Genomic DNA, 27,649 nt, shown 5'->3' on the forward strand with positions numbered 1-27,649 from the left:
ATTCTAATAATATAAACCTGATTTCTGTAAGTTTCTCCTTTTTTTAATAGCCTTTCAAAACGATACACACCTTTTGCCCCACTCTGTACTAACTACAAAAGATTAAATAAATTTTAGCACTACTGATATATCCCTGCTCTCGCTCTCGCTCTCTCTTTCTCTCTCTCTCTACACACACACACACACACACACCCACACACACATACCTCTCTCTCTCTCTTAATTTTTCATTTTTAAATGGAATAATTTTCACATTTCCAGTCTTCTGCTAATTTGAGAGGTGGAAAATGATAGCCCTGTGCGAAGCTTCAACTAAGCTAATCAATTGAAGCTCTTTTTAATATTCAATTTGATTTTGCCACAAAATTTGCTATTCATTTTATTTCTAGCTTTGGTTAAGATGTAAAACTTCGCGTCTGATATGAAGCTTCACATTTGTTGCAAAGCTTTAAAACATTGAAGGCCTAAAGTTCACTCGAAAAAAAAGTTTTTTTTAATGTTTTATATGTTTTGCTTGAATAAAGTTTGTTACTTAAAAACATGTAAAGGTGGCACTCCATTTGCTTTTAAGAATGCTTAATATTAATATTATGCATAGATATTTTAAAATTTTGATTGAATGATGTTATACACATAGGGACCAAGAGGTTAATCAAACATTACAAAAATAACCAATTTTTTTTTTACTTCAATCTTATATTTTATAAGGCAATTGTATTCAAATCCACTGTGTACATATTAAAAAAAATTCAATTTGATATTCGCTTTGCTTCAAAAAACTAGTATTCACACAGGCCTAGTAAATGAACATTAAACTACTCGCAGACAACTTAATGAAAAAAGAGAGATTACATCCTATTAATTACCCAAAAAAGAAAAGTTAAATAAACTGTACTTACATTACATTGCCCATCACATTTCCCATGTTCATATGCACATTCAACTTGGTAAAGTTCACTGCAAACAGCACCAATGTCTCCCAGGCCGAGCTGGATTTCTGGTCCAATGGACTTGGAGTGTCATCCTTGCTTGTCATTTTGCCGGTGTCTGCAAGCATGGCCAAGAAATTGTATTATCAAGCATGCACGTCATCTAGTAATGAACAATAGCAATTTTTTTTTAATGTCCTTTCTTTATTAAAAGGGTTAAGAAACAGGTTAGGTGAAAACAACAGAACTGTTGCTTGGAAGATCAGCTAGACCTTGCATTATTTAAGTATTAACAGAGGCAAAATGAGGATGAAAAAACCTCCACTGGTTACCTGGGCAGCCATAACATAGTCTTTCCACACTCACCACATTCAATGTATTTCGCTTGGGTCCTTAACGGGAAAAGGAAGGGTGGGGTGAAAGTTGCAGTTTTGTGTGTTAGATTTTTGCCTGTTGTAGAAAGTTTTGTCGCTGGAGTAGAGAATGGTGCATGAACAAAACTTGTTTCCACAGGTCATACAGTAGACAAGATAAGCGTTGCCATGTTCCCTGTGATATTCATGTGATATATTAAACAACAGCAGTTATAAGCTTGCATTTTCTTCCTTCTAATGGCTAACAGAATTATTGTTGGTTTCAACAAATATGTATTTCTAGAATGTTCAATAACTGAAGTACAGAAGGTAAGGTAAAATATATGTTTATTATATTTTATTTTTATTTTTGTGACTTGTATCAATCAATATTGAAGTCCTTACCATCCTAGAAATTTTGACATTGTGAGTTTGGCATCACAACAGTTCATCACCCACATTTCAAATGCGGTCCAACAAGTAAATGGTAGTACGCACACTCCTATAGCGAGACAATGCCGTAACATACCTAACTGCAGTTACCTAAATTTAGCGGTGAGAAAAGGCAAAAATGACAAAACGATAGATACCACAGTATGTACTACAAATGTTGTTACAGCCCACCCAAATACCTTGGAACTTTGAATGGCGTGCAATGTCGTTCTCCAAGCTCAGTCGCAACCTTTCCCTGGTGGACAGCAAGGGGCTTTTATCTGCCGTTGGAGCAGATCGAGACAACCCTGAACCATCTACGACATGCCTGCCACTGAAAAACATGGAAAACACACACACATTTAAAAAGTTTATATTTAAACACTGAAACACAAAAGGGTGTGTGAATAGTAATAATAATAAAAAGTCAGATCAAAGCTTGAAGACAATTCAAAAAACTTGGAATATTTTTTTTATTCAAATTCACAAGCAGAAAATCTTAAAAATGCAATTACTAAATACCAGTTACTCTCAATATGTACCGGAAGTAAGTAATTACTAAGGACCTTAGAAAACAGTCAATAAAATTGACAAAAAGAAGTGTGAAAATAAGGCCAAAGTGGTGCAACATTTCTGTATTAAAACATAGAAGTGGTGCAAAAAGTAGAAGTAAAAAAATACACATATAATCTAAAATTTGGTATAATATTGGTTCATATTCGTCTTTTATTCTATCCATAGCCTATCCAATAAAATTAAAAATTTCTTTATTTTATAAAAACAATTTTAAATAACACAATATATACCAAAAAAGTCTACACATATTCATCTCTATAACTTTTATTAAAGTCAACCAAAAAAAATATAGGTACAATAAGTCAATAACTTACTGTTTAATCATGCAGACATGTGGCAAGTACTAAATAAAGCAATACCTTTTCTTCTAAACAACGCCAATCTGCATTTTCACTACATAACCAAGGATATAAAAATACAAGATACATATGTAATTTTTTTTTTTTGTTCTATGCAGACAAAAACAAGGGACAGTAAATGCTAAAGATTGGTGCTGTAGCAGAAAAATACAGTAAGTTCAAGATATCAAATTTATTCGCTATTAAAATTAGTTTCCTGGGTTAAAAATCTATGACGCACTACATGATGTTTTCAGATCAACTTTTGGAAATACGTAGCTGAAGTTAGCAATTTTGCAAGCAAAAAAAAAACTTATAACTGCCCAATTGTGCTGTTTTTCACTAATTTCACATTTCAACTTTTAAGGGGTTCCTAGTTTATACTGTCAAACAAAGTTGTACACAGAACACAAATTTTAAACCTCTCTTGTGAATGCAAATATAAATATAAATATAAAGGAAATTCTGTTTTCCAATGGTTGCCATATGGCCACACCCTCAAAATGTATATAAATTTTATGAAATTTCTTTTTTTTAATACAATTTTAATTCTAGATATATATTCATCCGTATTTTACCTAAGAATATTTTTTCTATTTTCAATAATTTGGGAATGACAACATCCCAACTTCGAACCTGCTGTCCCGGCCCAGGGACTGCGAGGCCAGGACGTCCTCTTCCACGCTGGACGGAGAGGACTCCTCGCCCTCGCTGCACGTCGGGTGGATGGTGAGGTCACCCAGGAACAACCGGCGCACTATGCTGCGGCGGTACCACGCCTTGGGGAACGCCAGGATCTCCGTCAGGCGACGCATGTCGTACTTGAAGGACGCACTCCCCACGTCAATTATGGCTGCGAGCGAGAAGAAATGATCAGGGCCGGTGCAAGGTAAATTGGCGCCCTAGGCGAAAAACCTTAATTTCCCCCTGGCCGGACACACCAAAAAAAATTTTTCCTTGCCTCAAAACACATCACGTAAGCCTAAGATTTTCTCTACAAACAAATGTAAGCAGGCTTGTATTTTTTTTTTTTTTTACTTTTTTACTTATTGCAAATCATGAACAGGTCACCGTGGACTTTAAATAATTACTTGTATCAATATAAACATTCCAAACTGTTACAAAAAATCTCCATTTCCATCTAGTTTCAATAATCGTTAAACATATTATATGAGCTGTTATGTGTCGTGCTGCGCCGCCCCCAGCTACTTGGCGCCCTAGGCGGTTGCCTAGTTCGCCTATATGGATGCGCCGGCCCTGGAAATGATTCATGTTCACAGGATGTCCACACAAATCTGCAATATAATTTCCCTAACAAACATTTCAATTTCCTTTACTGGTTTAAAAAAAATAATTTATCCATTTTGCAATTTTCTTAAAGAAATAAAGAAAATATAGCCTCCACCATCCCCATAGCTGGCCAAACCATTGCATGCTGGATATTAAAGATCAGGGATGGGCCAATCAAATTCTCAAATACCATCAAGTCCTTAGTGTTCTGAAGATTCAATATTTGAGGGGGGGGGGGGGGGGAAGTTAATAAAAAAGTAAATTAAATAATACAGCAATGAAAACCTCTGAAGTTTACTAATTCAATTTTTTCTTTAATTCTTTATTGTTACCATTTCCCAAGATATTGTACTTCTAACCACCTCATTTTATTGCATAATCATTCCATCGTTAATTTAAGGCATTAAATTTAGGAAAGAAAAAGTTACTCTCATAAAAATCGCATGATGGTTTTGGTACCGCTATTACATTCCAAGCGCTTTGTGTAGATAGTAAACATGGCAGGATTAATCACCGTGCTATCATCAATCAGTTTTCAAGTTGCTGTGAGGCAATTTGGTAGTTATAATGAGAAAATACAGTAATTACAATTACTGTAAATCTGTATTGACCCATCACTATTAAAGATCTTCCAGTGTATAAGAAAATAATACTAACTAGAGAAACGTATAACAGCTTGACTCTGATCTGAGTTCTTCAGTCCTTTACAGGGGAGCTGCTGATCCAACTGGAAGTTCAGCTTGCGGCTACGAGACAAGTGGAACTTCACAAACTCAACGTTGACGCTCAGAGAGTCTTTCCTCTCGCTGTCTGCCAGGGGAGACCACTGGGCTTCCTTCAAACCTGCGAACAAACATCCATTAAAACATCACACACTTCTGTCAACATCACTTTGTGCTCATGAATGGTATATAGCCTAAAAAACTACAAATAATTGTAATGACAAGTAGAAGAGAACTTTGTAGGTAATATTAATTATACTTTTCTTAAATTAACTACATGATAGTAAAAGTAACATGTGACTGCAGTTTGTTTATTTTATAATACAATATCTGTTTCTGTATTAGAAAAATATGAAAGTACTTTAACTGTAAATATTGTAACAACTGTCTGTCGCAAGCTGCCTTATTTCCACGGTCATTTTGTGATTGTAGAAGAGTGGGTGGGTGGTTGATGGGGAGGGGGGTTGAGTCACCTGCTTCAAGCCCAATGCCCTCGACATCGAAGGAGGAGTTTGATGCATCCAGACAGCCTGGCATCACACCAGATGCATTCCACTGGGAATTATGTGTGCCTACGCATCTCCACACAGCTCTCACTGTTAAAAGGGAATTCCTCAACAGAGAAAACAAGCAAACTGGGGTGACCACGATTCAATAGAATAACTTAGGCCAACAAGCAGTACTGGTAAGTGTGGATACTACATAATGAATTGAAGTTGCTGAAGCCCTGAATAAGAGTTGAGATATATTTTATTTGGAGGAAGAAGAAGAAGAAGAAGAAGAAAAACATTATTTTTGATTTCATATATACGATAAAATAATTCCTCTCATTTACTAAAGTTAAAATAAACTTGTGGCTGTGATATTTTGCTGGTTGAATCAACTTCAAGGGAAAAAAAAATGAAAAATTTGTTTGTGTTTTATGAATTTTCATGACTACAAAACCTAGTGAATTACACTTTATAGTTTTTTTCACTAGCTGCTGTTTTTTAAGTCTTGCAAAACCTTAGGCAAACAATTTGTAGTTTGCTGTTTTATATTGTCGATCAACGAAGCTAGTCTGTTCATACAAATGTCGTACTCATTCATCCAAGCAAAAACCTGTTCCTTTCTGTGAGTGTCGTAGACGAGCTGCCTGTGGTACTTGCGTTGCATTTTTTTTAATGTAAAAATGTATAGGAAGTATTAACATTTAAATAAACACAAATTACTAACATTAAACAAGTGATAAAAATGCACAATATTTATATACCTGTCTTCTTGCCACCTCCGTACGGATGAAAGATGTACACAGAGAAATCAGCCAGACAGCCTGTTACGCTCAACCCTCCAACTGCTGATGACGGTATCTCAAATCGAGACGAATAAGAATCTTGACTTGATGAACGGGGAGATTGTGACATTTTTAACTCGCTGAACTCACTGAAATAAAGAGTGAAAGTAATACTGTATCAATCAGCATTACTTACAAAGCTAGTCTGCTAACATCATGAAGGCAACAGCCATAACACACAAACTTGTTACTATATTACAGTGTACCTATTTAGAATACTGATGCTAAGGTAAAAAGGAAATGGCAATGCAGTCATTCATGCAATACCTATGTTAATGTGATATTCTTAAAAAAAGTTTAGTAAAAATAATATAAAAATTTTTCAAAAAGAGTGGTTTTAAAATAATTAAGGTTAAGTGAAACAAGTTGAAGAGAATACTGCCAAATGTTCCAAAGTCGAACCAAAATTTGAATCAGAGTTTTTCTTAGTAATAGTACTCTGAACAGATATGAACTAATGTAATATTAAAAAATGACTAATTATTTCAACACTAACAGGCCAATCTTAAACACACCATAGTTTGTACTTTTCATAAAAAATATATTTTCATTTCCAAGTTACATAAAAACAAAAACCATAGGTAAAATTGAGTGGTTTAATAAAAAAAGTATTAATGGATTCAGCAACCTTGTAAAAAAAAAATGGAAATCAGAAGCAAAAATTTATTTTAAGTTTAATTCGAATATTAAAAAATATTTGATTGGGCTTTGTATTTACTTACCATCGCCCACACCTGAAAACGACAATCACCTGTTCAATTCCTCTTCCGCTCTTTTGGATGAAAAAACGATATCCAGGGACGGGAGCTGCAGCATGCACTCCACCCGCGACACCGGCAGGCAGGAGAAGCGGAACGTGGACGGCTGCATGTGGAAGTACACTATGACGTCGACGGGGAAGGAGGCGTACACGTAGTTGCTAGTGTTGGCAGCCGACACCCACGAAGAGTCTTGGTCCATGGCGAACATGGTGTTTACGGGCCCTGCAAGTTTTTGCAACATCAGAGCGACAAGCATTTTTACACTTTAGACTTGCACAGTTACAAAATAAAAATATATATACATGTATTTTATCAATATGACAAAAATTAACCAGAAAACAGGTTTATTTAACATAAAAGTTATGTAGTTATGTCCATCAGTAACATACACACATATTAATAAGGCACAATGCATAATCTATAATAGATAATCATTAATATTTGTTATTAATTATTTAACATAAATGTTTCTCAATTAGTTTATTTTATACATCTTGTAAAACAGTTGCTCAAAAGAGGATCCATAATAAACCTTATGTCAATAATTTTGAAACATGTCAGTACTCAGCAGTCTGTAGAGTGTTTTGAAAATGTAAGACTCATGTCACTTATAGAGAGACAAATGTTAGTGGTGTAATACATAATCTACATTTATTTACTTGCAATCATCACAAAAAAATTGAATAGCAAAATAAAAAAAAAGCTCTTGGTTAGTCTTCACGAATTTATTGATTGTAAGTGTGTCAAAAAAAATTTGCTACTTTTTTCATACTTTACAAGTATAAATCTTTACAAATATGGAATAGCTTTTAGTCCTATAGCCATCTCGCACCAGTTTTTAAAACTATTATCATCTATTATATATTAAGTTAGTTGGTTTAAGTTTAAAGATGAATAGAAAAAACAGGAGCAACATACTTTGGTGCATGCCAAAAGACTAGAGAAGGATGTGTTCTTAAATAAATACAAATTACAAAACCTTGTTTACCTGCGGACGCAAAAGCACTCTTTGCCTGCTGAAGGTTGGATGGTAGAGGCTCCAAAGTCTGCTCAAGGAACTCCAAGATATGTGGGCTGATGATAGTTTCCTCTGGGATGGTCTGAAGCGTCATCCACGCAAACAAGCTTGCCTTTTTTGTTCCGCTTTTCCTGGCCGAAGCCGTTGAATCATTCGGCAGGCGCGGCAGTTCTTTATGCAGAATTTTGGACTCGTAATGGACCTGTGAGGTAATGGAAGTAAATATTAAATAACTATTATATTTAAAAATAAATAAATAAAAAAAAATAAAAAAAAATCACGGTATGTATAAAAACAAAAAAAAATTACATGATGTTCATAGTAGCAATACGTACATGCAAGAAAACAATATACAAACTCTAACAAGTCACAAGCTCTAAAAGCACGTTTAGAGCCTTACCTCTATTCACCACACAACAAACTGCTGTGAGGTCTTTGTGCCGATGACTGTTCTCTATGGGACTTAAACGGTTCTTAAATGATTTTTGTAATCAGACACATTTCAGAAATTTCGAGCGGTTTGTAAATGGCGCATTAACACTCTGAGCCCTTCACTCTGTTCTGTGGCCAAGCCAGGCAGCCATTTTAAAAGAAAATGCATTCAAATTTTTAAATATATAGTTAACGTTATGAGATATAGGCAAGACACTATGTTAAATCTTAACTGAAAAAAAAAAAAAACAATAATAAAGAAGCCATTTTTAAAGTAAAATGAAAAAAACTATGTAGCTGGTAGAGCTTTCACAGGAAAACAAAGCATGACAAAGAATAATGTTGTAAAGTTAAAAAACTCACAATGAAAACAAGACACAACATACATCAGCATATGACAGATACCTTAACGTCCAGGCCGGGGATGTGGAATATCGTGAGATCCACCAGCTGCGATACAGTCCCGTGCAGGTACCGCAGCCGTGAGCTCGACGGGAACCCATACTTGTTGTCTTTATTGCGACGGTTCATGTTGGGACTCGGAGGAGGGAAGTCAAACATTCCCCCCGAACAACTTCTCTCCTTCTTCATGCGGCTCATCCTGTTGAAACATTACAATTAATAATCACCAGGTTATGACTTGTATTTTCAAAAGCTTACATTTTACTACTAAATTAGACACATCAATAAGATCTAAAACACTAAATTTCATGTTATATGCCCATCTCTCTGTAGTAAAAGGCATTATCCCTGATTGGATCTGGGTCGTAACTATGAACATATATGCAATTGAATCAGGAATTTGCAAAAGGTACCAAGTCCACTTTTTGAGCAAATTCATGTTATACGAGATTCCGAATCTGCAAAGTGATCTCTTTGCTGTCAGCAAGAAAAGAAACCAAGTTCTGTATAAGAAATACGATATATGGACTAGTAAATAAATGTGGAACTTGCAAAAGGTCGACAATAATATGTTTTCTGTTGTTTCCCAACAATCAACTTACTTGGACTTGGTACCGTTTGCAAATTCCTGATTCAATTACACATATGATTCTTTGCTGTGAAATTAACATTTATAATTAAAAATCACCAGTAATATCTTCTTCACCCATAACATTTAATTTACATTATAATAATTTACAATACAGGTATTACAGGATGCTTACTGTTCATACTGCTAAGTGTATTTCAAGAAGTTTTTCAGTCATTTATTGCAAACAAATTTTTTATAAATTATTCTCACTGAAACTAACAGCAAAAACCACGAAAGCAGGATAGAAAGAGTACCTATATATACATGGTTCATGTTTATCTGAACATTTAGGGAGCCCTCCTTAAGATCTACTTTCAGTGTTATTCCACCACATGCCTAAACAGTTTTAGGTACGTGTCAAGCAACGTGAAACGGCCATGTGTTTGGCAATATAAAATTGTTGCTATCACATTAAATCTTATATTCTAATGTACATGAATGGAAGTGAACCAATTTTAGGCAGGCACCAATTTCAAAAATATAACTTTTATAAGATATAAATTCAAAAAACTAATTTCCTTGATATGCATCCACCTTACTGTTGCATACCAGAGTGTTAACACATTCTTTCATTACCAGCAGTGATGTGTCAGTTTTACTTTCTTCGCGGTTACTAAATTGGTTCCGGTTATTACAAATTAATTCTCTGTTATTTAGTCGATGACTTGAAGGGACGTTAGAAATGTGCGCGTGTACGTGTGTGTGTTTGTCACCCAAATGGACGTAAGTTATGTCTCTCGGACAATGGCATTTTCCCGGTAGTATTTTCACTGTTGTAAATATTTCTAGGGTGTTGGGATTATAGTTATGGATTTGTATGCTGGTTAAATTGCCGAGAAACAGCAGAACCGACAGAGAATCGAGAACACATCACTAACTCACCGATGATCAGTTTAAAGGCAGCAATTTTTTTTATAGGTTATTTCAAAAGTATTTTGATAAGCCTGAATGGATTGTAAAAAAAAAATAACATCAGCAGATATTAATTTATTAATTATTAAAATAAAAATGATTTAAAAAAAATAATACCAGGTAGGGCATTATGATTTCATCAGTTGAAATAAAACATACTCACAGCTTCAGCTCATCGTCTCTGGACGGATCTTTCGTATGAAGGACACACTTGCCACTGTTGATGAACACCTTCACATCCAGCTCAAAGTCAATGCTCGGTTCCTGAGGCTTCTGGAACGGCGCTGCGTACGATGCAGGGCTGGTTGCACCTTGTTCCTTGCAACTGACCACACACCACCAATTGTAAGCAGAGAACATAAACTACACAAAACATTACAATTACCGTTGCTGTTTTAGGTATGTACAACATTACTGTATTTTCTATTTTTTGAGGTGACGTCTAATAAATCGATGAACGCCGGCTGCACGCACGAAAAAGTGTCCCGTTACGCTCATTGTACGCTTGCACCGCATCTATCTCTCTTCCACTCGATTGGAACAACCATCGATTTGACTTTTACGAGGCACATTAAACTTGAAACACTCCCATTCTTTTCCTACTTTTCCTATCATCGTCCTATCCTTAACAGAATAACACAGATTAGAAGAAGTTAAATAGCAAACATGTATAAAAGTTATAGTTAAAAATAATCTCTTTGTTAAAGTAATAAACATATTTGAATTGATGAGTGCAAATAAAAGTAAATTTATCAATTAAATTGTAGATTTCATTTCACTCCTTCTTTGTATCCATACAAAATAGTGACAATTCAATAAAAATGATTCAATTTTATTCATAAAAGTATGCAATCATTTCATCAATGTTTTGTTATGACATCGTCACGTTAAACTACCCGTCCGTAAATCAACTTTACAGACAACCAATTTTTTTTTAGTTAATTGAATTGTAAATAATGACTGGCCATGTATATTAAAAATGGCTATTGAAGCTATATGTACACTTCAGTTATTTTGCAAAAAACTTATGTACGATGACAAAACCTTTGGTGCTATCACTAACTATGACTCACACTTGAATTATTTAGTTTCAATTTTCGACACATTTCAAATAAATTATTTACTCATGGTTGTTTCAAAACACATACGTAACAAAAAATAGAAAGATGAATTAAAAAAATTCTTGTACTAACTTAAGCCAAAATTCATTTTTTTTTCTTACCTTTTACAGTATCAATGCATAACCTTTGCCGCCTGAGTATTTAAATTTAATATTGAATATAAGAAATTACAAAACATCAGCTGGTTTTTTTTTTTTTAGGTGTTCAACATCATAGTAATCTATTTTAATAAAAACTAAGCATTGCATTTATGATAATTTTTTAATACTAGATTATTATTCTTTTATAATGGCATTACGTATTACAGATTTTCTGTTTGTTGGACAGGTTGCAATTTACCTAATTGTATTTTTCAGTATTTTTTTTAATAGAACCAGAAAGACTATGGCAAGTTCTGTATTGTGATATTATGGTGTGTGGGAGAAACTCTCGTGGAAATAAATTTACTTGGGCATTACCAAGTTTTCCTGTAAAGTAATTTGTACATCCAATCAGAAAGCATTTCCATTGAGGAAGTCCCAATTCATGAACTTTCAAGGATTTCCAGTGGCCAATAAGAACCATGACAGGGGCAGTACCCAGTTAAGTGTTTGTAAAGGGATACTTTATGTGCTTTGTAACATGCACTTTGTTCGGTCTTCGCTTGGAATAACCAAAGTTTGTGGCATTCATTGGTGACTCAAGGAAAATTTTTTTCTGATGCAGCAAAAAGTAATTTCACTACGTGGTCTGAGCTAAGCCACAAATAATCTTTTCAACTATTTCCTTGAATTCATTTGACCACCAGCATTGCCATTTAGGCTCAAATCAAAGCTTTAGTGTGTCTTAGCTGTTTCCCTGAGACATGGTCATTGATAAACATTGGTAATTTCAGGACACTGTCAATTCTCATTGATAAACGAGTTTACCAGTAAGCCAACCACGTTGATCAGTAAGAGTTCAGTGCTGAGCAATGAAAACTCTTGGAAATATATTTTTCTAGGAAGATTGTGTGGAACTATATAAAAATTATGTAATCACGGGACACTTATAGTTTTTGATGGTGAAAACCTACAAATTTATTTCAATGTCTTATTAAAACAGAATGTTATCCAGAATTTGAGCAATTCAATAACATCAATATTTGTGAACTGAGTCCAATACCTACGGTGCCAAGTTAAAGTACCTACTGTCAGTCTGTGGCTAGTTGGGAGGTCTAATATAGATTATATAATGACTAAACTAAATGTTAATTGATACAAAATAAAACTTACATAAGCCATTTTTATTTTAAGACATTTTTAAATTGTAAAAAAAATTAAAATACTTACCAATAATGAAAAACATACAAACAGCCACTGTAAAAATTTATATAAAAGTGTTTCATTTTAAGTACATTTTATACAGACTATCAGGAGCATACACAGAATTTCATTTAGGGGAGGGATGGGAAGCAGGATAAAACCACTCTGCACGCTGTTTTGCCTTCAATTTTTTTCCTTTTGTTGGTGGAATTGATGATTTTTTCTTTTTAAAGAATTTCAATTCAGGGAAAAAAGGGGGGGGGGGGGGGAGAAAGATATTAATGCCCCTATCTACGGTACAGATATATTTTTCACACATTTAATAATGTCTGAATACAGAGATGTGATAAGAGTGCATGTTAAACTTATTATTAATGGTTAAATAAAATACCCTGGTAACACAATATACCCACATTTATGTCCGCCATTACCTTGACTCGTTCCAACAAACAAACAAAATCCAGTGCTGACAACACAAACAAAGGTTAATTCTCTACAGTGCAAACATCTACCTAATTCAAAGGGTATTGAGTGTGCTCCTACTAAAAGGAAGAAAAGTGTTCTGGTAGTATTTGTTCCACATATACGTAAAACTACCTATATTCTGTGTTCACCACCAGTTCACATTTTCTGTAGTTTCGTTACGTGCACCGTGAGACAATATACTTCTAAGAATCCACTGTACTTTAAGGAAAAAATATCTGACACTTAACACTTACATTATATGTTAAGAACTGCAAAAATTGCAAAAAAAAAAATATATCATCCAATGTTATTTAATGGGTTCAACTTCACTGCTGATGCATTTATTATTAATCAAAACTAATTGGTCTTTTCACTTAAATATCTCTTGCTATTTATCAATCACAATATCAAAACAATTATTAACTGTGAATTGAAAATCACCTGCCGTCCACATAATCATAGCTTGCAGTAGAGTAGGTTGACGACTTTCTTCGTAGCTCAACCTTCTCTCCGTCGATGTCAATGTGTTCCGGCCAGTCAAGGTCGCCTTCTGGGAGGCTCAGATCAGACCCTGCGCTCGGTAGCGACGACTGCCTGCTTAGGACATATTTGTGAAGCTTTTTCCTCTGCTCCAGCCCTTTCTTAAATGAATGCACTCTATTCTACTTCCTGCTGTATGCATGCAAAAATAGTTGCATCTTACTCTACCATTAGAAATTCAGTTCAAAACACTGTTACATACAGATAAGGATTGTTTTATGACTGTTCTATAGGTGAACCTGCAGTGGTTTATGTGTGAGAGGTTGCATGTTCAGCTGTGATGTAAGGTTTCATTTAGTGTGTCAACTTTTGGAATCGGAAATGTTAAAATAATTCAAGATTTATATTGAACTAAGTAGACAAAACTTTAAATATAATGATTAATATTCATATATGTTTTAAAATAGAAAAGTCTTTAATGTAATAAAATTTGCATCAATTGTTTCAAACTTGAACTGCTGTACAGCAAACTAAAAATCATAAAGGTAGCATTTTAATCAGCAGTTGCTAAATCAAAGTTAAGACAAGGGTTTTACAAACACAGTTACATACACAATAATTAAGCCAAAGGCACGTGCAAAATTATTGTGTCGGGCTCTGAAGCACATGGGTTAAGAATCAATAAGCATAATGTCATTAATTATGTTAGGGTGTATTGGATGTTGGGTGAGAACCAATATACCTATGTTTGGAATCCTCACTTTGAGAGTACGACAACTTGGCATGCATGCTACCAGTGATCCATCTACATTAAAAAAAACTTCTGTACTTTATTCATAACTTAAATGTTGTTTACTACTACCATGCAGGTATCATTTTTTCACAATCAACAATAGATAGAATAATAGTTTTTTTCTTTCTTAGTATAAAGTTCATATGAATAAACATAAAAACAGACACCTAATTTAAGTTTTAAAATTATGAAATGATTTAATAATTAAAAATTTTACACTTTCTACTTAACCTCTTTGATTTCAGCAACTTTAAAATATCTTTAAATTCTCAATTTTCCTAAAGGCTTCAATCTTATGGCGTAGAGAAAAACTCAGTATGGAAGAATACAAACACAGGTAATAAATTAGTAGTTAAAGCCAAACTTGTTAAAAAAATTATTGCAAGGACCGAGTCATGAAAGGAGTAGAAAACCAAAAATGTATGAACAATTACAATATACACAATACATAGGGACAAGATTTGATTGTGGATTGCGATAAAGCATGAAAATCATGTCAATACACCATATAACATTGAAATGTAATTTAATACATCATTTAGAACTGAACTACATCTAAAGCATAAAATTAATCAGCATTTTAACCAAATTTAATTAAATCATGACAATTTTTCTTTTAAAATATTAAATTCAAACTATCATCAAATTATCATGTTCTTTGTACAAAATTTTATCAACCAAAAGTATCGAAAAAAATTAATTTTACTGAATTTGTAATTACATTCCTGAGATTGGTACATTTTTCAAACAAAAAAATGCTTGCAAATTTATTTTTATTGTTCCGAGTAATTCTTTCCTAGACACTAATAATGCAAATTATTTTATTCAATAATGCATCATGGATCAAAGTCAAGATAATACTTTTCTTGAGATAAGTGTTAAAAAAAACATTTTAATGCTATGTTTGTTTAACGATACACTATATTTTACGAATAAACAATATTTATGTAAGCAAAAACAATACCACCAATAGCTTATCTTTTAAAAATTAAATCTGCCTAAAAATATCACCATATAATCTTGTCCCTAGCAATATACCAGACAGTACAACATTCAATACACACTGCACTGCCACACAAACTTGCCTGCAGATGTTGTGTGTGTCGCTGAAAGTGACTCGTGGGCCCAGCCCACGCACTCGAAGAGAGGCAGAGCGTGACGGTCCCGATCGAGGCGAGCTCTCGAAACTCCCGGAGGTACCGTTTGAGTTGAGGCTTGCTCCACCGGCTACATCTGGACTGTTAGCAGATCAAGTTCACTGGTTGTAGCACCAAGAAAAGATTTGTTATCAAACAAGTCACACGCAGGAGAACGTTAACAATGGTTGTTTCCGAATACATAGGAAAGCATCTTTAAATCCCTTAAAAAAAGCACATTTCTAAGAGATGGATGGTATCCGAATACTTATACTGCTAGCACCACCTGTTCAGCAAAATGTAAATAACAACCAGTGGTAAATATAATTACAAAATTTTACTTAAGTATGGATGTTGTATTACAAAACTTAAGCGTCGAAAATTAATATTTGGTTATGAATACCAGAATATTAAAAATACTTAAATGAGCATTAAATACCCCTATAAATATAAGTTCACCAATAGCAATGTGCAATACTTTTAATTATGTTTTTCTTTACCTCTATTTGAGTTATAAATTAAACTATTTATGTTTTCAAGAAAATTATGCCAAAACTCTGAAGCAATATTATGTACAAACCAAATAAAACACGATACTGAAGCTAATGGATGTAGGGACACATCAGTGGAATACGAGTGTCGCATCCAGAGAAATCTCAAGTCTAGTGGATGCATGGAGGGATGCATCTGCATCCCTAGTGAGGATTCGCGGAAGTAACGCAAATATGGCGGCGTCCACTATGCTGGAACTTTTAATGGATTCGTTAGGCTAGTATTCGCAAGCAGTCCATACCTCTCCATCTCAATGTGGTGCTCGGGCGTCGGTGACGGCACAATGAAGGAGCGGGAACGATAAGTGCTGGACTTGGAGCCTAACCCAAACTTCCCTTTGATGGAAGATGCTTTAACGCTCTGTCTCCGTAACTTCTGGATCATGTCCCTAAAGAAACAAAGATAGAGGTTAATAATGGTAACACACATGTTCAAGAAAATTTGTTTGAATGTCTTCTAAAAAGTGCATTTGAAATATTCATTTTACAAGCAGTGGCGGTAAAAGTACAAAACTTGATTACGCTCAGTTACAATTACTTCAGGAAAATTGTAATACAACTAATCCTATTCGTAGTTACGCTCATCACTGGCATAATGATCGCGTAACGCTGTGAGATAGCGCCTACCTGCAGAATGCCAGCATGTTCACAGGATGAAAAAAGGGTTACATAAAAATACTAATTATATATGTGGTTTTAAAGCATATACTTTTGTAATTGATAGTGAATACTGGTCCATATAATTAAAATATATTTTTTATTGTATATATTAGTGATACATATTGTGTTTCTAAACTTCTTCAAGTGTAATAAGAAGATACTGCAGATGTTATTTCTGACCTAAAACAACAGCATCAAAGCAGACTTTTACTGTATTATATTCTCAAAGAAACCTCAGGAAACACGAGAGGTTTTTGAATTTTTCCAATATCTAAGAAGAGTAACATCAGTTTTTGATTTGACTTCTATTTTTCCTTAACTTCACACTCCCGATTTAAAGAAACAAGTACTCTAGTTGAGTGACCGTTACCACTAACTACATAATAACAACTGAAAAACACCAGCACAATTTTGAAGTTGAATACAAGCAGTTAGATGGTATCTATTCAATAACAACGCACTAAATCAATCGTCAGTCAGTTCACCATGTGGCTATAAAGTGAAGTATACTGCCAGTCCAAACCTAAAACAATCTCTCATCTACAGCAACACAGACATGGCTGCTACTGACGTAGGGCTTTCAGGCAAATCCCTTCCACCATACGCATTACTGAAACAGGATGTGGATGTTCATTAGTTATTTTTTCTTCTGGTAGGTACAATTCCACAGTGGAAACAGAAAAAAAACTCCAGCGCAAAGTAGGTAGCCACAGAAATAAATTACATTGGGTGCGTTTCTGATCACATTTCTCAGTAGACCAAAGTTTAGAAAGATAGAAAGACACATGTCTCAGAAAACGGAGATTCTTGTATAACATATAAGTGTAAACAAAAAATATGTGATATAATGTAAAACATTATAAGGAAATTCAAAACCACAACACATTTGTGTTGCTACACAACTGTGAATCTATATAGTTGCATAGTAGCCTGTTTCTCTCCTTTAATAGCAAAAGTAAAATTAATTTTTGGCACTAACAAATTGTAGTTCACAAAAATTTCACTGCATCAAAACTTATGATATTAAAGATTTTTTAAAAATATTTTGAAGATGACTGCAGAGTTTACAAGTTTCCGCGCCACCGACGTGCAAATCAGCAACTGACCTGCGGAAATCCTTGAACACCATTGCTTCCAGCTCTTGAAGTCTCTTCATCTCCTGTTCGATGGTGCCATGGGAGGCCCCCAGCGAACGAAGGTCATTGATTATCTTCGCCTGCTCATTCATTTCCTTCTCTATCAGTTTTGAGCGTTTCTTCGCATCCAAATTTGGGTCAAACACAAATGCAGGGAGACTATCTGTGAGGTTACGAGACCGCCTTACGCTTATGCTTTCCTGAAAGTAGAAGATATTCATTATTAAATAATGTGGATTACAATTCAAATGTCAGTTGAAAACCTGAAATTAAAAAAATTGATAAAAAAACCCCAATGCATCTTTTTTAACATAACTGGAAATAATTAAATACTAGCAGCATTCTACATCCCCTGAATCTGTTTCAATGATAAAGTTTCCATTGCACAATTGCTATAAGAAAAGCCATAAAACTGGCAATAGCATGCCATAATTCAACTGTAAACATTATAGGTCAGTCTCTTGCTGATATAGTATATGTACTGTAGACACACAAGGAAGCATTCTGTTTCAGTGCTCAATTGAAACCACTCCTCTTAACATGGTCTATGGATGTCAGTGGGATCTGTTTTTTTTTTTTTTAATTTTTTTTAGATGAATAACTGTTTAAGTACTTATTACAACTGATAGTTAGTTCATGATGCTGTTTGTCATTTGTCATTTTTCCTTTAATAGTCTGCAAAAATATGTACTTCACTTGATTCTATCTTGATTATTTCTACGTACTTTTTATTATTATTAACTATTTGTATACCAGGGGGAACCCAAAAAAAAAAAGCAGGCCTGAGAGCACGCTGCCATTTTCGTAGACAGTAGAACCCCGATTTTGCAAACACGGATTTAACGAAAACAGCGATTTAACGTAAAGGTTTTCAGGAACCATCAAAAAAACACAAATTTATTAAAATAATAATATAGATTTCCAAAAGATGAAAGTAAATAGTAATGGAATCTTATTAAAAATTACACTATGTGGTGTCAGTAATAGAATGGAGGTACTATATATTAATATGTGCCTTTGCATCATCTGTCCAAATACGAAAAAATTAAAAAAAATTGTTCAAATTACTTAAAAACTCCGGGTGCTGTAACTGAATTGCGTAGGTGCGTGCCATTGCGCGCGCCTGGATAGATAGACTGTCCGCGACACATGACGTCATGAAGGGTTTCTTTGTCCGCATCCCCCTCCCCCACCAATATCCCTGGCTTGACTCACCACGTTATCTTCTAAACACGCCCGCATAGTAACAGTGCTAGCCAATAATCACACGTTTCCAAATATTCCCTTTCCCATCCTCCAAGTTTTTTCAACTTGTGACCACGTCACACCAATACGCCATTATCATTATTCTCTAGAGGTGTAAAAGTAACGAAAAAAAGCGTCCCCGTATGTATTCGTTACTATTAACAATTAGTACTCGTTACTATCGTATCACGTTACATTACTCGTTACTTCTGATACCGCATAACATGCTATGTTATGTTGCAGCAACGAATCGAGTCGTATTGCGTACGCGTACAGTATGACGTCACGTAAATAATAATAAATAGAATATAAACAATTAACAATATTTGATAATTAACAGTTTTTGTTAACCAAGAAACAATTAAATCTCATTAGAGCGGCCTTTTTTATACTATCTCTTTTAAGATAAGAACAAAAAACGTGAAAATACGCGATAATAAAAAACATATTTCTAATTTGTAAACAATACTTTCTTACGTTGTATCTGTTCCAATCTCAAACTTTGTCTACACACACAATACCTTTAATAAACAGTAAAAAACTTTGACGACGAATTTCCAAATTATACTTTACTTAATAAACAAACATCGTTCTTTGTAACGCAAATTCATCGAATATGCGCGCGCATGCGTAAAACATACGAAAAATGCGAGTAACGAGATGCAGCCGTGTGTAACGTTTCCTTACTCGTTACTAGATGGCGCACCTGTTACTCAGTACCGAATACATACGAGAATAATATTCTCAGTAAGAGCTTTGTGCGCAGTATTATAGTTTTTGGAATACGTTTTTTATAAGTGCTGCGCAGCTCAGCGAACAAAGAGTCAGCCGGCGGCTACGCCGCGCCGTAACAGCAGCTGACCGAGTACAATGACCTTTCTCCGCGTACGGCGCGCTATTGACGGAAATTTTCCATGAATTTGCGGCCATTTTTTTTATTTTTAATTTTTTACTGTGACGCAATGTGTATGTAGCTCGTATTTGTTATAAACGCTGCAGGTTGCGAATGTATTTTAATAAACTTTAACGTATTTCTTACACTTTACATATTTTTAAACTTTTTTTTTTATTTTATGCCTCATTTTTCACGGTTTCTGAATATCTGTATGTACGACCGAGGTGTACTTACGAACCGGGGGCCGTACTAGCGAGATTAAAAGACGTTGAAGATGTAAAGTTGACGAAGTCTGAGATAGCACGGCAGCACAAGATATCAGCGTCGACCCTGTCTACGATATGGAAACGTAGGGACGCGATTATGAGTGCGGGGGTCATTGAAAATCGGTAAATCGGATTTAACGAAACATCGATTTAGAGTAAACATTTTCGGTAACCATAGCACTTCGTTAAATCGGGGTTCTACTGTAGTAGATAGAGAGTTCTCCTGCTAGATGGGTTTAGTAGATACATTCACTAAACAGCTGCCCAGATGGCGTCAGTTTATAGGTTAACGTTTGATTGTAGTATTGTTTTTCTCTTACTCTTCTCATGTTCCGCCTGTGAAATTGTTATGGCAGATTTAAAAGAACTAAGAGTGTGTTTGAAATTTTGTTTCCTGCTTGAAAAATCAGCAATGGAAGCTTACCAAAATTTTTCAACTGGTTTCAAGGAGGATGCTATGAGCCGCACACAAGTTTTTGAGTGGTTTGGGTGCTTTAAATATGGTGAGATGAGTGTTGAAGACCATGCTCGTTCTGGGTGCCCTTCAACATCTTGAAACGATGAAAACATTGAAAAAAATCAACGAGGATCGTTGTTTCACGATCAATGAAATTTCAAAAGAGACAGGAGTGAGTTGGAGCTTGTGCCACCGCATTTTGATTGAGGATTTACAAACAAGATGTGCTGGTGCTAAATTTATTCCTTGCCTTCTCAAACAGGATCAAAAAACATTCAATTGAATTTGAGCCAAGACTTGAATAAAGAGACTGAAATTGATGCAAACTTTTTGATCAGTCACTACAGGTGATGAGAATTGGTGTTACGGGTATGTCCCAGAAACCAAGCAAGTGCCAAGCCAGTGGAAGACTCCCGACTCCCCCAGACCAAAATTAAGCAAAACAAGCGAGGTCGAATGTTGAGATGACGATCATTGTCTTTTTTTTATGTTCGTGGAATTGTGCACCAGGAATTTGTTCCCCAGCACTTTTATTTGGAAGTTTTAAAACATTTGTGTGAGGATGTGTGGAGGAAACGCCCAGAACTTTTGTGATCCGGTGACTGGTTCCTTCATCATGATAATGCCCCTGCACATGCGGCCTTAAGAGTGAACCGCTATTTGGCCTCTCAGGGATGATCTGTCGTTCCCCACCTTCCGTATTCACCAGACCTAGGCCCGTAAGACTTTTTCCCGTTCCCGATGGGAAAGTAAGGAACGTAAAAAAGAGAAAAAAGAAAACAGTAGATAGTTCACAACAAAAACTAGTCAAAAATAAAAACATTAAAATCTTGACTCCAACCTTGCATTCAAAAAAATTTAGCTTCAGTTTTTATTTTATTTAATTTAGAAGTTCCTCACACAACTTTATAGAAGAATATTTAATGTTACAGTTTGCACGTTTTTGTTTACTCTCTTCAATAAGTATTGATCTATGTACACATTTTAACCATCTTACTAAACGCTGTCGAAGCAGTCGTTCAATGTCCTCGATGAGTACAAATAAATTTGCTTTTTCTTATAATACCATAGAATCCTTGGCTCTAATGATGATGATGAGTAATAAATGAATTCACATGAATGAATGTTATATTAAACTGACCAGGGAAGGAGCGTTTCCGTCCAGGTGGTCCGCCTCGTCGCTGTCGTAGTCGGCGTGGATGAGAGGCTCCTCGTCCTCCTGGGAGCCAGTCAGCATGGTGAGCGTGTGGCCCAAGGCCGACAGCTGCTTCCCCACGTTCACATCCAAGTGGATGTCCACGCCTTCCATTTGCCACTGCACGTTCAAGATCCACTTGGCGTTTTCTATATGAAAAAAAAAAAAACCTAACATTCAACCTTTGAATGGGTCTTGCAATGGGTAAGATTGATTAAAGATGTTTCTCGGACATATACCATTGCTGGTTAAAACTGTAGCATAATTGTACAAACCATAATGATACTTCAATTTTTAATTTGGCAACACTCTGAAGCTCCAACTCAAGCTCTCCCTGTGGCAACCAGGGTAACATCAGTGGTTTATTATAAGCCGACATTATCCGACATTTGACTGCCATTGGCGAGTCATACTGCTATGAGTGAAACAGTTTCAGTGCAAAGTACATTAATCATAATTGTTTTATTGCTATCAGCAGGCGGAAGGAAAACATGCACCGCCTACCCGCGGCCCCTTGCTTCTGGGCGATGGTGCGGCTGCAGACCTCGTAGGTGCCTTCCGACACGACGCACAGGTTCATGATGCTGCTGTCGCTCATGTCCGGCTTCCAGTCGTCCAGGCTGGTTTCGAAGTCGTCGGCGAACCGCAGGCACAGCCCCACGAAGCGGCCCTTGCTGACCAGCGAGCCGGAGCTGCAGGCGGAGATGCTGGTGCTCTCCAAGGTCACCACCACGGCCCCGTGGCTCTCCAGGTCGTACAACTGCCGGCTCATCCCCCACGATGCCTGCCGGGTACACGAACCGCTCGTAACTAGCAATCGCAAACTGATCCTCTACCGTCAGCTCGTCGGTGCTCATCGGTAGAGCACACTTCTTTCCGGTTAGTGCAAGTAATAAGTAACTGATTGTGTGGCGTAGGAAAGGAAAAATAAATATACAATACCAACAAATACATTAAATTCAAGACTATGTATGCTTTTCCATTGGTGTCTCTCATCTCTCCATTCCATATGAGTTTTGGCTGGTGTTACTGAAAACTTTATATCAACTGAATGACTGATTCCGGCACTAGTATAAACCCAGTAAACCTCCAAGCTGATATACAAGACATGCAAATAATTGAATTTGACGTCGGACATGCACTGAAACTGCCGGAAGACATCTTGTCATCATGGCAGTGGCACCAGCCACCCGTCTCCAGTAGTGCCCGCCTGGCTGGATGCTGCTGCAGTGATCTTCAATGGCCAGGTATCATTTGATGCATGAACAAAGGGAGTCAGATACTGTTATTGTGCTTGTTGGGCACAATAAACAGCTTTACACTGGAAATAGTCTTGACTTGTCTTTTACCGTCTGCATGCTCTGGCATGTTAATATTCCTGAATGAGACATGAAGCGGGACAAGTGTACTTGGCAAACCTTGCCTCCCGCGACTTGGCTGGTGGCCATCGAAACCTCGATGAGCATCTCAACCCTACGTCGCCCTCCCTTTCTGAGGAGAGAAACTCTCGAGTAAAGAGGACGTGTTGGAGAAGGCATTTTAACTTTAAAACCTCACATCAAACGTAAGCAGAGTCATAAAACTTGAAAACAGAAACCTCTTAACCAAATAGTCAAAATTGTGCCAGCAATTCAACATTATTCTTAAAACCACTTTACAAACAAGACCTAGCAAGTAGAAAAAAAACAACCTAAAAATATATATAATAAATAAAGTAATTCCAATGTGGAATGTAACTCACCGGTGGCAAAGGATTCAGTGGCAAACAGATTCCCAAATCATCTACTGTCAACTGAAGAAACAGCATTCCGAGGTGAGGTGAGCTCAACTGGCTGGTTAGCTGACCAAACGGAACTTTTTCAAAAACCTGGCAGACAGAAACAGTAGGTTTGGTAACAGTTTTAATGGAAATTTCTACAAGGTAAATCATATATAATACATTAGGTCAAAGATGCGCTGGTTAGAGTAGCATTTGATCGGATCAGAGAAGGAAAAGAAGGGAGCCAGGAGTTAATAATGCAATACTAAACACTTCTGAATAGTTGCAGCGTGTATTTTTTTAAGTTAAGAAGGTGTGAAAATATTATAATATTTGTCATATTGTACTGCCAGTCAGAAGAGGAATAGAACACAGTAATTTAAAAATGCATTTTATATAACCTGTTAACAAGTGTGACTTTTAAGAAGTCATTAAGATATTTCAAATTAGCTTGGATGCACAATAGGAGCACATAAGCATAGATACAAAGGGATACTGGCTCTATACTTTCCTCCGCCCTTACATCCCTACAAGCACAGAGATACACAGTCAGTGACCACTGCACAAACCAAAAAAGGTCTGATCAGTTGGTACCTACCTAAGGCCAAATAAGAGAAAATCATGAAAATATCTAAACTGACTTACACATGGTAGAAGTCTCATAAAAAAAAGAGGTTTGGAATAAAAAATAAAAATCACTGAGAAAAATTAAGAGGGCTGAAGGTAAGAATGAACTACAACTGAACATTTTAGGACATCATTTTAGATTACATAAATCCACTGTGTACAATTTAATATGTTCAACATACCTGTTGTGTAGCTGTAAGTACTTCTTTGTTGAGACTGGAACGCTGTTCATTCCAGTATTCATAAGCATTCTTATAGTTCAACCACACTAATATGGCTTTATCAACCGCCATTGGTTGAACATACACAAGGGGACGGCACAATGTAATCAACACCATTTCCTTATCTTCACCTTCAACCATTTCATCTTGGAATGCATTACGCAGACCTGAACAAAAGAGAAACAATAAGATTTAAAGAGATTCAAGAAAAACTTTGCTGAAACATTACATGCCTAAGGTATTGAAACCAAATCTATTTCATTTGAGAAGAATGTGGAGAGGGATAGGGGGGGGAAACAGAGAGTAAGCCACATATTGAATTTGTTGGTTGCCGAAAAGCATAAAATGACATTAAAAAATTGTTTTAAGAGTAACTGTCATATCCCACTATTATTATTAATTATGTCATCCTTTGGCTGGTGAGAATGACCTTATTTCTGACACCACCAGAATAAACTCTGGAAGGAAGTGGAGGGGAAAGGAGTGGGGATTAGGTAGGGAGAAAGTTAGGATTGTATTGTGCTGGATTCTGTATCTTTGCACTTATCGATTAAGTATGGCATTAGTCCAGGGAGCCGTAAGGTGTACTCAATTACTACTCCAGGCTAGTTCAGTTCATGAGTATCTCTATGTAGTCCCTTCTAGGTATTTATCAGCATGGTCACTTGGTGCTCCTACTCTCTCTAATTTAAAACCAGAGACCCCCATCGTGTGCGACCCGAATGCAGTACATTTTAACTATTGGGTATGCAACCCACTCTACTCGATAATCTCTACCAAAGTATTGTTAAAAGACTGTCTTCACACATCTCTGTACAAATTTTCCTCCTTGCCAATATCATTACTCTACTCTCGCTGTTCGTGATCTCGGTCCAACTTCCTTCTCCAATGCTCCACACTCTCTGCCCCCTCCTTCGAGTCTCCCTCACAATGGAAGGAAACTGCTGAATGACACAACAAGCCTCTCAAGGAGACTGGCCAGGGAGCATCGCATACAGAGCTAACGATGTGAATAAATACACTCGCACGCCCAAGACTACCGTATAATAAGTCCAATAATAATTTCCCTTACACAAGTTATTTAATATTAATTCATGTGTGTCAGGCCCTTGAATTAGTCGAAAAGAGTGGCGTTGGCCATCACTGACTAAGAAGAAGGAAACCAGCAAGCACCTATTCTAGTCTTGAAGAAGGCGTACTGCTGGAACTCTGGCTCCGCCTCCTCGAACATGACGTTCTTGAGGAGCTGGCCGAGGCTCAGGTTGATGTCCACCTGTGCCTTCCCGAATATCTTCATGTAGGGGTTGGGCTGGGTGGAGCCGGACACGTTCTGCACTCTGTTCGACAGCTGGAACTCCACTGCTCCCGTCTCCAGCCGCACCGCAGAGTTCGTGGGCGTGGTCGCTGTCAGCTGGATCCTCTGTTTCAAACAAAATAAAGGACTGGATGACTTCATGTTGGATAGGTAGGACCTTGACACTCGAGCCAAGGTGGTGCGGTACGAGACTAGGTTGAGGACAGTGGCGGACCAGCTTCGAACTCAGGGGAGGGCAGGTGACCGGAGGGTTTTGTTTGGCATGGAACTAACCCACTGTTAAATGGACAGTCGAAATTTTTTAAAAAAATAACAGTTCTTGAAAGGCCATTTTACAGCATTTCTGACATCTTTAAAATTCATGGCCAACACTATAATTTTAAATTATTTAAAAAAAAAAAAATATTAAAAATACATTACAGTAGTACTAATAATAGTAAAATATTAGATTTGAAAAAAACCAACTATGTAGGTCAGGTGCTGGCTGGGGTAGATTACTTTTCTGTCATCCCCCCTACTTTGTTTTAGGGTTTACAGAGGGAGGGGGAGGGAGAGGGGGACAATTACCTTTCTTGCTTCTTTCAGAGGGCTGCCACTGGCTGAGAACTGCACCAGTGCCTCGTTTCAGAACCAGTGATTATTTAAGTGGATAACCAAGCTTTACCCCTTACTACATAAAGATGTGGTAAGAGATCTTCACTCCTTCACAGCTTCCTGCTGTGGAACTTTTACAGTATGTTGCAAATGAAACAGTTCAGTTGAATGAAAAAAATTTTAACGTACTGAACCCATTTACATACTGTTTTCCAATTTGGCAATTTTTCATGATTTTGCACAGACAACTATGTGTTTATTATCACAGACTTTAAGCTCTGAAAAACCAATATCATCTTGTTATATAATTACCAATACTCAATCCAATTTTTTGTATTTTATAAACTCAATTACTTTAAGATAAATCACAATGAACCAAAAAAAAAGTTTCTTAATTCTGCACATGTAAGGAAGCACCTGACTGTGCTGTATAATTTTAAATTATAAGTTGTGGGAAAATATACTAAATACTGGCTGTTTTAATCTATTAAAGGAAGCGTCTTTAAAGAAAGATTAATATTTCATTTCCTGATCTTTAAATAGGTTTTCCATTAGAGACAATAGATAAATGTATTTACAAATAAACTATTCATGAAATTCCCTCAATGTATATAAAAATTTATTAAAAAATATATTGTTCAGTGTTGTAGTATCCAATTAAGAACTTAATTTATGTAAACTATTTGAAAAGTTGCAGCGTACCTTTATTCTGATGACTAATGAAAACAAAATTCTTTTCAGGGATGAAACTGAGGAGTCTTCATTCCCTTCCAGCCATAGAGGCACTGGTTTCTCACCGCCGTACACTTTCTGTACTACTTCATTCACTTCCTGTGCAAAACAATGAGAACAACTACCATTACATGAAATGAAAAAAAAAAAATCAGAACTTCATGTACTAAAAGTAAAATAATAAAACTATTTTTAAATTTTGTACATACATTCAAACATTTACAAACTACTACTTAAAAGAGCTAGTGGTCGAGTTAGGCATGCTATAACGCTGTCTATTGTACAGTTTTGATGGCTTACACTGCTTAGCTGTAATCTATTTCTTCGACTCATTGTAATACTGTTATGACTCATAGAGAAGAAAAACAAAGACAATCCTTCCTATTACACTTATTTTAGTACAGTAAAAAAGGAGGTAAAAGCTGATCACGTACATTCATATGTATAAATAAGCATTATTAACATTGTCACTTTTAGAAAAAATCAGATCATGAGAACTTTCACATTCTTGGATTTAAGTTTCAGAAAACGAGGAAATTCTATTGAGCCACAAAATATTTGTATGATAACAATAGTACAGATACTTAAA

The 27,649-nt window shown here is 36.0% G+C and overlaps 1 protein-coding gene across 5 annotated transcripts in view; it reads right to left on the reverse strand.

The window, feature by feature from the left end:
• Positions 1-27,649, reverse strand: part of LOC134537721 (bridge-like lipid transfer protein family member 1) — a 143,280-nt gene that overhangs the window by 16,001 nt on the left and 99,630 nt on the right. For 4 of the 5 annotated variants that reach the window (XM_063378466.1, XM_063378468.1, XM_063378469.1 and 1 more), the window contains 19 exons: positions 27,031-27,159; positions 25,593-25,839; positions 24,381-24,586; positions 23,554-23,679; positions 22,317-22,596; positions 21,759-21,961; positions 17,725-17,954; positions 16,201-16,347; positions 15,357-15,509; positions 13,440-13,595; positions 10,293-10,454; positions 8,590-8,785; positions 7,723-7,954; positions 6,725-6,956; positions 5,893-6,062; positions 4,576-4,761; positions 3,265-3,481; positions 1,915-2,048; positions 900-1,047 (listed from right to left, as the gene is read on the reverse strand). In XM_063378466.1, the coding sequence (XP_063234536.1) occupies positions 900-1,047; positions 1,915-2,048; positions 3,265-3,481; positions 4,576-4,761; positions 5,893-6,062; positions 6,725-6,956; positions 7,723-7,954; positions 8,590-8,785; positions 10,293-10,454; positions 13,440-13,595; positions 15,357-15,509; positions 16,201-16,347; positions 17,725-17,954; positions 21,759-21,961; positions 22,317-22,596; positions 23,554-23,679; positions 24,381-24,586; positions 25,593-25,839; positions 27,031-27,159 (3,554 nt within the window). Of the gene's footprint in view, positions 1-899; positions 1,048-1,914; positions 2,049-3,264; positions 3,482-4,575; positions 4,762-5,892; positions 6,063-6,724; positions 6,957-7,722; positions 7,955-8,589; positions 8,786-10,292; positions 10,455-13,439; positions 13,596-15,352; positions 15,510-16,200; positions 16,348-17,724; positions 17,955-21,758; positions 21,962-22,316; positions 22,597-23,553; positions 23,680-24,380; positions 24,587-25,592; positions 25,840-27,030; positions 27,160-27,649 lie in introns of all 5 variants that reach the window. The other variant, XM_063378467.1, reaches the window with a different exon arrangement.

The sequence above is a fragment of the Bacillus rossius genome, chromosome 12 (genome assembly GCF_032445375.1).
Source record: "Bacillus rossius redtenbacheri isolate Brsri chromosome 12, Brsri_v3, whole genome shotgun sequence".
NCBI classification, from domain to species: Eukaryota; Metazoa; Arthropoda; class Insecta; order Phasmatodea; family Bacillidae; genus Bacillus; species Bacillus rossius.